The sequence below is a fragment of the Protopterus annectens genome, chromosome 1.part2, assembly GCF_019279795.1.
Source record: "Protopterus annectens isolate FY-2018-M chromosome 1.part2, PAN1.0, whole genome shotgun sequence".
Lineage (NCBI taxonomy): Eukaryota > Metazoa > Chordata > Ceratodontiformes > Protopteridae > Protopterus > Protopterus annectens.
The window spans coordinates 821,407,639-821,419,873 of NC_056727.1; the positions used below are offsets into that span (position 1 = coordinate 821,407,639).

At 38.5% G+C, this 12,235-nt stretch overlaps 1 protein-coding gene across 1 annotated transcript in view; it reads right to left on the reverse strand.

The window, feature by feature from the left end:
• RYR2 (ryanodine receptor 2) overlaps window positions 1-12,235 on the reverse strand; it is a 6,224,161-nt gene that overhangs the window by 1,987,573 nt on the left and 4,224,353 nt on the right. The window contains exon 71 of the mRNA XM_044059048.1: window positions 10,944-11,036. Within this exon, the coding sequence (XP_043914983.1) occupies window positions 10,944-11,036 (93 nt within the window). The remainder of the gene's footprint in view (window positions 1-10,943; window positions 11,037-12,235) is intronic.

Here is a 12,235-nt window from a genome sequence, read left to right on the forward strand (position 1 = left end):
AGAACATTCTGCAAAATCAAGGACAACTGAAAAGCCACTGTGTACTAGAGTCTACTTTGGATGGTAGGATACTCTGCACACTTACACTGCATAACTGCTCCTTGCCTTGCTTGGACACATCCAGAGTCACTACATGGGAGAGTGGGTTGCAACAAGCATGTCACAATTTGAAATGTCTGTGGCTGACTGTGATGGCCCTGACACATTTGTCATACCTCTCAACCTCAGAGCAAGAAATCTGGACAAAGCCATAAATAGAAGTGGGACTAAGGCCCAAAAATAAGGACAATTTTTAAATATTGCTCTTATAAAGTTAGAAAGATAATAGAACAGTAGGTCTTGCATTAGTATGAATTTTCTGAAGGGTAAAAAATATGAAACTCAAATGTCTGTCATTATTTTCTAACTAAAGTCTTTAATGATTTGCCACTAATTTCCCAGAAAACCACAATTTTATGAAGAACGGACCAAAAATGTGATGCAAAAATATAAAATAGCCACACAATACAGCTGGGAACCTGTCAAAGAAGAGACACATTTTAATATTAGTACTGTTAAGTTGAGCAGTTGACAAAAATAAGAGAATCTACATGCATTTCTGAAATAAAAGTAATCTATAACTCTGATCATTACAATTATTTCTTAAATTGTAAACCCTCCACATTTTCTTCCAAAATTGCCATTTCGCAAAGGGATTTTTAGCTGGAGAGCATAATTTTGAGCCAAAGTCAGGGGCAGTTGAGAGGTATGGATATACTTAATTTTATAAAGCAATTTATTTGCTTGTACCTCTCAACCTCTTAAAGCAGGAAATCTGGACAAGGCCAAATATATTGGGGGAACACTAAAAATTGCTGTTGTATAAACTTAGTTGACAGAATAACAGCTCTTGCTTTAGCATGCTTTTTTCTGAAGGGTATGCAGTCTGAAATTCAATGTCTATCATTATTTAGTAACTTCATTCCTAAATGATTTGCCAGAAAACCACAAATTTTATGAAGAACAAACCAAACATAAGAAGCAAAAATCTATTCATTCTGTGAAAATCTGTTCATTTGAGAGGTATAGTTCAGCTGGGGCTGTCTTTGAGTTTGCCACCTTTCCCCCCTCACAAAATCATGGTTGAATGGGGCCTTCCCCCCTGCAGCCATTCCAATGTCCCATTACATGGCGATTTCACCCCATTTACCATACACACTGTAATGTACATACTGCTTTATTTCTACGATGATTTGGATTTCATTTAAAAGTTTTATTTTACATTTTACAGCACAAACACTAATAGACATCTGTGAAATAAAGCAATGTAGTCTCACAATGAAAACAGACTTAGTATTAAAACTTCTCTGCCCATGAAACTCACATTCATTGAAATAGCATTGAAACCCACATTCAAAGAAAATACATCTGGCAAGTGGCAGATAAAGATTAACTTTGATACACCTTCTTGACTATATTAAATTATATTCCTTGTATAATGCAGTACAGTTGTTGGACGGCCACGGTGGTGCAGCGGCTAGCATTGCTGCCTCACAGCAAGAGGTTCTCTGGTTCGATCCTCAGCTGGTGTGCCTTCTGTGCAGAGTCTGCATGTCCTCCCTTTGGTCGCGTGGGTTTCCGCCAGGTGCTCTGGTTTCCTCCCACATTCCAAAGACATGCTGTAGGTGAATTGGACACTCTAAATTGGCCCTAGGTGTGATTGTGTGCATGAGTGTGCCTTCTGTGGATAGCTGGGCGCCGGCTGGCAACTCGACACTGTAAAACTCCACTGCCAATCATGAGTGGACAGGTGATCCGCTGCGGCGACCCCTAACCGGGAAAAAGCCGAAAGAAGAAGAATACAGTACAGTTGTTAGAGAACATTTTAAATTTGTTTTGAACATTTTTCCAGCAAACTAAACAATGAAACAAAATGCATGCACCAGTAATGAGAAAACTGCCCATTTCAGAACATTTCCATCATAAAAGTCTACTCAAACTTCTACAATCCACCAGTATCAGTAGATATGCACAAAGTAAAAGTCATCTAAATACTTCCACATTAAAGAGATCTGTAACTAATGAAGAGGTTGCTGCTTGGAAACAACTTTATATTTCATTGTTTCATCTACAAATAAACTGCCTGTTGCCCTTCAGGACTAAATTGCTTATGTTACATTAAAAAATGATAAGCTAGTAATATTGTAATAGGAAATGGATGGCTAACAGGTTGATAGTTACTAGGTATCTCCGTCAAAGAGGACATTCTCAGGACTGTAGCATCCACCCCCTTTAAAAGTACAACATAGTACCGTATCAGCAATGCATCTATATACTGTGGGAGTAGAACCCACACCCTTCTGCAATGAAAGCAAGCATACTACCTGTTGTGCTGTTAACAATGTAAGCAGACTCAGCATAAGCAGCACTAAACTTCTTTTCCCTGACGCTCTTAGCTTCTTGTAAAATCCACTTGACACTCAACTGTATCTCCCAACTTTGCAGCACATGAGCACAAGAAATCTGGAAAAAAACAAAATGTATTGGTGGGGGAGACAAAAGCCCAAAAACTAGGGACACATTTTAACCATTGCTTGTATAACTGTATAAAGTTGCTAGAATGGAATGCTGCATTACTTCCATGCATTTCACTGCCAAGTCATGAACCCAAGATCCTGTGCACTACAGTCAGAGCAAAATGCTACTATGCCAAATCAGCTGTTTCTTGAAAGACAGGAAGACTGAAACTTAAATGGCTATCATTTAATGAATTCAGTTCTCAACAAAGTTTTCAACCTCTTAGCACAAAACACCCGGACAAAGCCTATAATGGGAGAATACAGTCCCCAAACATATTTAGATAATTCAGTTCTCACCATAGCTCTCAACCTCTTAGCACAAAAAAACCTGCATAAAGCCAGCATTGGTGGAAATACAGCCCCAGAAATAGGGATGAATTTCAAATATTGATCTTATAAATTTAGAAAATTGCTAGAATAAAATGTTTTGTGTTACCATGTACTTTCTGAAGAATATGAAGTCTAAAATTCAAATGTCTGAAAATCCAGAAAACCACAGATTTTATGAGGAACAGACTATAACAAAAATATGAGGCAAAAATCTGAATGCTTTTCACAAGTGTTGGTGGGTAGGGAATGCAGGTTCTTGCTACCTGCACCTAGGGTTGAGGGTTTGAACCTCAGTTACTCTCTCTAGCCACCAGTTATAGTTAACTGGGGCATTTTACACACACACACACACACACACACACACACACACACACACACACACACACACACACACACACTTGCTGCCTCTGTGCTCCAACTCACGCATGGGTGAGTTCTGGGATTTTTTTTTTTTGGTTTTCAGCTGGGGGCTGTAGTCTAATCAGCTGGGAGGGCTGGACTCCAATACCATGAGCCACCATTGCTATATTCTGCATGTATTACTCCTACAAATTCCATTTTTTATGTAATCTACTCCTATTTTCTAAAGATCCCATCTCTAGTTCTTCTGTCTCCTTTACTGTAAGTAGTACTTCAAATACAGTTAGTTTAGATTTTGATATCCATTTTCTAGCAGTTGCTTTTTTTCACAGCCAATAGCATTGAACTTAGTGAAACCTTACTAAATATAGGTAGTTCAAATCCTGTGGCCAGGTGAAAAGAATAATTTCCTTAGTTGCAGCCATTTGCTCCTCCCAACATTTCTGACAGACTACTCAGTGGGGAATTTTTAAGATCTGCCAACTAATTACACTCCCAAAAATCATTTTCCCAGGCACCTCTCTCTTTTCCACCACGTCTTTATCATTACCTGAGGTAATGTTTTCTAAAGTCTGCTTGGGTTATAAAATACCTATGCAAACACTTTCAAGTACAAATTCTAAATCTACTGGATTTGTTGCATTCTTGGGAGCCAAACAAATGTCTTCGCAGAGTTCTTTTATAAATAGAGTTTCAAGTCTCTCTTCCCTTCCCAATCATTTCTAACCTCCTCTGATTGATTCTTATAGTTATCGTGTAATATTTTATATGCTCAACATATTAGCCCTCTTAACAGTAGCTACAAGAGCTCTGGTCTTTCAGTTAGTAATCCCTATCACTTTTTCTTTGCCTAGTCTGTGATATTAATCTCAGGTTGGGAAGATGATTTGACAGGAAGAAATAGAAACAGTTGATCTGCTGTGGTGACCCCTAACAGGAGCAGCCAAAAGAAGAAGAAGAAGAAGAAGAAGTTGGGAAGATGATTTTTAGCTTAAAGTCCAAACTTCTACTTGGCCTCATCCCTCTGTATTATGTTTCCCCTCTAGTTATTTGCTCCTAATATATTGGTTCCTTTGCCAATGTTCTCCAATAAATTCTAGCTCTCACTTGCCTTTTTCCTACACCCCTACATGAAGTCACCCCTACTATCTAAATTTCCTGCCACCATTACTGAATTGGTTTAGTTCTTAGATTGCTTTCTCCAGCTTTATGAAAATAATACTTTGTATGGTTGCTATTCTCCTTAAGGATCTGTATCCAAAATTCTACTTTCTCCTTATTTCTCAGCAAGACCATCACCATAAGGGGCTACCAAAAACCCTGCATCATAAATGAAATATACAAGCTCTTAAGAGCACACAATGCTGCCTTTAAGGCAGGAGACAAAGATGCCATCAGAGACACCAGAAAGAATCTAGATAATGGATAAAGAAGGCAAAGCATGCCTACAGACCAAAAATCCAGAGTCACATCTCAGACCAAAGGGACTCCAGATATCTATGGCAAGGAATACAATCCTTAACAGACTACAAACCTGTATCTTTAAAGTGTGATGACAACACCAAATTTCTAAATGAGCTCAACACCTACTTCAGCAGGTTTAATGAAGGGAATGGCACAAAAGCCACAAAACACACCACCAGGAAAAATGAAGTAGTACTCCACCTCAACTCAATCAATGTTCAGAGAACTCATAGCCTGGTGAACCCAAGAAAAATGGTTGGGCCAGACAACATTCTGGGGCATGTGCTAAGACACTGTGCCATTCAGCTGCTGATGGTTCTTAATGACATATTTAACACTTCTCTATGTCAGGCCATAGTACCCAAGTGCTTCAAGAACACAACAATCATACCACTACCCAAAACCACTCAACCAGCAAGCCTGAATGACTATTGTCCAGTAGGTCTCACCTCTACCATAATGAACATCTTTGAAAGACTGGTCAAAGACTATTTAACAACAAATCTCCCTGCAGAAATGTATACACTTCAATTTGCTTATCAGTCAAATTGCTCCACTGCATATGCCATCTCGCTGGCACTGCACACGTCCACGGCTCACCTGTTAAACAAGAACTGTTATGTCTGAGTATTATTCATTGACTTCAGATCTACCTTTAACACAGTCATACCCCAACATCTGGTAGAGAAACTGATTCATTTGGGTGTCAGCACTCACATGTGCAACTGGATTCTGGCCTTTCTCAATGACAGACTACAAAGAGTGAGCATGGGCAATAACACCTCAGACAGCACTACAGTAAGCACAGGAGTCCCTCAAGGATGTATTCTCAGTCCTCCACTGTTCAGCATGCTGACCCATGACTGCGCAGCTAGAAACAGCTCAAATCACACCATGACATTTGTGGATGACACTATAGTAGTAGGCTTAATTAGCAATGGTGATGAAACAGCATACAGGAAGGAGGTGAAGCATCTGATTGACTGGTGTGACAACAACAACCTGACTCTGAACATAAACAAAACCAAAAAAGTAATAGTGGACTTCAGGAAAAACCATGAGGAACATCCCCCTCTCCTAATCAAGGGAGAAACAGTAGAAAGGATGAAGAGCACTAAATTCCTGGGGGAGCACATCACAAAAGACTTGACATGGTCCACTAACAAAAATCACATTGTCAAGAAGGCACAACAAAGGCTCCACTTCCTACACAGGTTGAAGAGAGCAAACCTTTCATCTTCAGTCATCACAACCTTCTACAGAGGCATCATTTAAAGCATCTTGAGAAGCAACATCACAGTATGGTATGGAAACTGCAAGGCTACAAATCATAAGACTCTCCAAAGGTGGTGAAGGTGGCAAAAAGGATCACCAGGTCCACGTTTCCATCTATACAGGCTCTGCACTCTGCACGGTGTCTCAATAAAGCTACAAGGATTGCCAGAGACTGAACCCACCCAGCTCAAGGACTGTTCTTCTGCTTGACTTCAGGCATGCACTACAGAAGTATACATTGCAAAATGACTAGACTCAGAAATAGCTTCATTCCTCAGGCTATAAGACTACTAAACATAAGTAGCAATGCAAGCCAACAGGTCACCTAGTCACAGGCCACACAGTCTGAAGGGAATCTCTTTCCTTAAAGTGCAATCAACCCACTGTTAGGTTCTTCTCACCTGTGCAATACCTCATTGAAAGCTTCTTACTTTTTTGTGCAATAAGTCAAAGAACAGTTACATTCCATACAATTGAAAGTGCTCTAGTCTCATAAGGTTCAAGTCACAACTGTGCAATATATCCACCTGTGCAATACTAAGTGCTGCTAACAGACAGAGATACAAACATTGAATTATGTTCTAGTGTCGTGTCGAATGTTACACTTTTTTATTTATATTTGTGATATTAATATGTATTGTCTGCACATAGAGCTCGAAGCAACAACATTTTGTTTAGCCTGCACTGAGGTGTGGGTATAAATGACAATAAAGTTTACTTTAACTCTGACTTCTTGAACTTCCTGCCCATTTCATCACCATCCCTTCCATTACTTGCATTATGTATATGAGCTTTAACTCACATCAAAGACTTCATCAGGGCTGGGACTAATGATGTCCTGTAAGCCAGGCAAAGATCCTCTCTCAGAAGCATTTAGGAGACTAACTACAGAGACAGATACTTTAGGAAATCAGTACAGGACAGGGCATTCATGCCAGGAATTCTCCTGGTAAGAACCTTTGTGGACATTCCAACTGTTGCAAGTGTCTGGTTGGATACATGCCAAAGAAGCATTGTAGTCAATGATAGGTCTGATAAGGGTCTAATAGAGTGAAGTACTATAACTTCCTTGGACCTGGATGCCATGGCTTTACCAATAAGTTGGGAGACATAGAATGATTTTCTTATTATCTTAGCGATATGTTGGTCAAAGGCCAGATTGCTGTCTACATATGTTTGCAGATTCCTTACTAGTGGTTTGGCTCTTAGGGGAATTTTATTGATGGAGTAATTAACTTTCCTTGACAGTTTCCCAAAGAATATTATGATGCATTTTTTTAGGATCGCATTTTAGGCCTTGGCTTTAGAGACAGTCATCTGTTTGTGTTAAACCCACTTGCAAGATGTTTATGTCTTGGGGGAATCTACAATAGCTTCCGATTTGCAGTCTTCTGACTTCTGTAACAGAAGCCTTTAACATTAGCCTTAACTTCAGAGAAGTAGATGTCAAATAAGAACAGGCCCAGCATGGAGCTCTGAGGTACTCCACTGCTGGCGAGTCACTTGGTGGAGGTGGTCTCACCAATCCTGACTGTCCAGATGGCAATCCAGTGAGTTATATAAGGGCTTAAACCTACCTCAGAGATCTTATCAACAATGCCTGAGTGGGGTATTATATCACATGACTTAGTCAGGTCAAGATACACTGTATGCACTGCTTTACCCTCATCCATTGCCTTGGTAACCCTCTCAAAGAAGTCTACCAGGTTAAGTGGACATGACCTTCCCTTAACAATGCCAAACTCGGGTGGCTCCAGTGTCTGTAGGTTGCCAATATTCTTATTTATCATTTACAAGATAAATTGTTTCCATGGCTTTGCATATTAGGCTTGTTAGACTAATGGGTGTGGAGTAACCTAGGTTACTTGATGGCCTGCTCTTGTGGAGGGGAATGATAGTTGTAGTCCACCATTCATTTGGAATGCAGCCTGTTTCAAAACTGTAGTTGAAGAATTCCTCAAGTGGCCCTGATAGGTAATGTTTTAGACTGTTTAGGAGGCAACTGGAGATGTGGACATGGGCAAAACCTGGAACTCCCTTACTGTTGACCTTATTTCTGACCTCTCCCCAACGCAGTTCAGGAAAAATCTTATACAGTACTTCAAACTGTACTGGCTTTGCTCATGCACCAATCCAAACAAACTAATACTAAATGCTTGTGTGCTAAAACAGGTCATCTTCCTCTACTTTGACTACATCCCAAGTTTAGGTCTATTGCCTAATAATAATGTGTTATATTGTTAAACTGATGGAGTATGCATTTATGAATGTTTTTATCATGTACTGCTTTGAACCTTACAAAAGATTGTCATCTAATATGTAACTTACATCTTATATACTGATCTCGACAAATGTTTTTTACATTTATATATAATAGTCTTTGTATGTATATCTGGAGCTTTTCTCCCCAGGTCTCCGCTGAAAATGGACATGTATCCAGTCGAACTATCCCGGTCAACAAATAAATAAAATAAATGTTGTCAGGACCCATGGAGGCAGTGTTCTTGGCTTTAGCAAGTGTTGCCAGTACCTGGTCCTTGCTGATAGATGGGGAAGTATTTTGGAGGAGATTTCACCTGATGGAGCTGGGGGAGTGGGCCAGTAGATTTGCAATGTCTCCCTGACTGGTGTAGGTGGTACCATTCAATACTAGTTCAGCACACTGCTGTATGTTACTTGTAAGGTTCCAGACATGGTTCAAGAAGGCCTTCTGATTGCCCTTGACTGTTAGGCTATCTTGACCTCATAGTTGACTTTGCTTGACATAATTAGTCCACTTAGTTTGTTGTTTAGTTGTATAACAGAGCACTTGTCTTTAATGGAGTTGCATTTCCTGATTTTGGCCATAATTTTCTTTTATTATATACCCTGTTTAGGCGACGATTCCACCAATGAGGTTTGTTTTTAATGCTTGTTTTGTGTTTATTTCTGGTAGGTACAGTGGTGTCTGTGTAGCCATTCACATTTGTATAGTGACTCTGTTGATAATTCTGCATAGGTAGTTGTGGTTTTGCACCTAGGGGAGCCTTGAATTTTGACAAACTGTCACCTAATAGGATGTAGTTTGCTTTAGAATAGTTCGTAACTGTTAATGGTTTAGCTGCATTTTCTGGGTTGATTTTTACTTCAAATAAGAATGCTTTATGATCTAGGGATGTGACATGCGGGGTTTGCAATGCTCTCCCATGTTGGTAAGTAAAAGATTCTGTATAGTTGATCCTCTGGTTGGAGTGAGCTCTATCTGTTCCAGGGTGTTTATGTTAATTAAGTAAAGGAAACGTTATGCCTGTGAGTTTGAGGCAGTGTATGTTTCAGTCTTTAAAGGGGTAGTTAAAGTCACCCATGACTAGGGTGTTTGGCTGGATGGTGAGTGCCTCTAATAGGTTTAGGTAAGACTCATGAGACTCTAGAAGTATAGATGATGACCTGTAGCTAGTCATGATATGGTAATGGACCTTACTTATGGTGGCATGTACAAGGATGAGCTCCATGCTACCATCCTGCATAACCAAACTGGCGGTATGTTTCTTGTTAACATAGATTGAAATACCTCCACCTTTGCTCCCACTCTGTGCTGTTAGTCTAAATGTGTAGAAGGAACTGTAACCTTGCACTTCTGGAGCACTGTCTATGGTTTTAAACCATGTCTTGGTCATGGCACTGATGTCTACATCCCCCAGAGTGAGGTTGGCTTGAAGGGTTGTTCAGCATATATGTCAACACTTCAGATTTCTGTTGGTATAAGCTTGACATACAGCAGGCATGCTGTTCAGGCTGTCCAATCAGCATGCTACTTTTTGAATAGTAATGAGTACTTACTGTATAATTGTTATTATATGATGTTGTATATCTTAAATGATGAATGCACACCTAGTTATCTGTGATTTTTAATAGATTTTTAGTCTTGCTGTTTTCCATTTTTATACTTTTTAAATACTTCACCCTGTAATACTTTTAAATATTCTGAATGATACACTTAATCTAACAGCGTTTCTTAAAAGTTTGTAACTTTTTACCATGTTACCATGCCAGTACATAGAACATTTTTTTCACTGTTTTGCCATTGTTTTGTTTGTTCTTCTACTTTATGTTTTTGTTGTTTTACTTTACAAGAAGAGTATGTTTAGAATTTTTCATGCAGTTTTATGTATCCCCTTTGGATTGATCTGATAATATTTCCACTTGTTATTGTTAATTTTAGATTTACATATTTGATTTATTTGTTAGCTATTGTTTTGAGGGTTTTCACTTGTCCCTAGTTATTTTCTTTCATTATGAAGATCATCAACATATACTATGATGTCATTTCCTGCATCACTATTCTTCCTCTTTGTTGCTTCATTGTTAATTTTTTTATGAAAGTTGTTTCTTGAATTGATGTAGATAACTCTGGAACTAGATAGGGTGCTAACATTGTATGAAATTTAACATGGCATGGGCTGTTTTGTCTCCATTAAGATTCCAGTTATGCTTGAAATAAATGTTTTTCTTTGTTTTCTTTTTTATCATTGTTTTATATACTGCCTTAATGGCTTCCTGGCAGTGGGAAGACTGAGAAAGTTTAAAAAAAGAGAAAGAAGCATGATGTTTGCATTGATATTCTCATGGCTTGTCTGTTCTTTCAACCATTTAACTGGTCAGTTTAGTTGCCATAACTAGCAACTAATCGTAGTTACAAATAAGACACAAAATCTATACAAAACTGAACTGCAGCCCTCCACGCTTACTATCAATACTTTTCCAGATCAAAACTCAGAAAGCTGCAGGCTTTGATTCCAGTCTAAGAATACCTATTACAACTACAGTTTACGACAAACTATTGGGAATACACTGTTCAGAGGTTGACCCATACAACATTCGACTCACACTGAATGCAAATGGCTGTTTGCAGAAAAATGCTAAAGAACTGACAATAAGCAGTTTCACACAAAAGTAACAAACCTATAATGTACATACCTTTGACATCTTTGACTTTGTGTCCGAGATCAGAAAGGACATGTTGTTGATTTCATTTTGCACCACAAAATTCTGTTCTTCCCTCTTGAAGTTCTAGTGGTAAAAAACACAGCTGCTCACTAAAAAGTAAAAGATGCCATCAAGTCTGAAAGAAATTTTAATTTTAGCATCTACCTATGCTACTAAAACCAATAATAGTCTAAATCAGTGTTTCACTTATGAGTAACCTTTGAAAATCATGCAGAAACAGCATGCTTTTTCTTGTTTATTGGGTGAGAAAGTATACAACTTCTAATTTTCTGTGCATAAGTTTCAGGTAGCTATGTAAGGAAGGATGTCACACATGCAATACAAATTTAAAAACTAAAAGAAAAGTTAACTGAATATGCAAACTCAGACTGAGTTAATTTCTAGTAATTTGATGAACCATATATCACTGAACTATAGCTTCAAAAGGTAATACTCCAAAATTCTGAAATGGTCATCATAAGCTGCCTTCTTTCAACTAATGTCAGCTAGTTCAGATATTTAATAAGCAGACACATTAAGCACAGTACAGAATGTATTTCTTAGTCATATCCTGACTTATGCTGCCTGATAGCCTTACCCTGTGCTGAAATAATGCTAAGTCAGTGAGTCGATCTGTACAATTGTCACCTATATTGTTCATTGTTTATTCTTTGAACATTTCTTCAACCTGAAATGTACTGAAAGGACTGGTTTGTAGAAAATACCTTTCAAGTCCTATGTTTAATTTAATGGACATATTAGGTTTTATTTAAAGGCTGGAAAAAAAGCAAAAGGGTTTCCAGGTTAAGCAGGCTCTTCATTCCTCTTATACCATTTAATTTGTAGATTTAATTCTGCCTCATTTTTAAATTGACCATAAACCTTGTTTAAGTATAATGCAACATATATTTCAGTGGGTCCCCTTCACATGGTCGACATTTCAGAATGTCGAAACCCATATGGCCGAGACCATATAATCGACATTTGAAATGTTGACCATGGGGAACCGGCATCTCTGAACAGTGCGGAATGGAAAAATTTCCATTTTCGCACTGTAGTGCGATCTCGGAGTTGGTATATTAAAGTTACGGGGAGGGGGGTATGGGGGCGGAGCATCTTTAAAGTTAGTTTTTTTCTTTTTTTCTTTTTGGTCTACTTGTATGTTTGACAATTTAAATGTCGATCATATGGTCTAGGCCATATGGGTTTCGACATTGTGAAATGTCGATCATGTCAAGTAGACTCACATAAATATAAGCATTGTAAGTACGATGCTCTCAGTG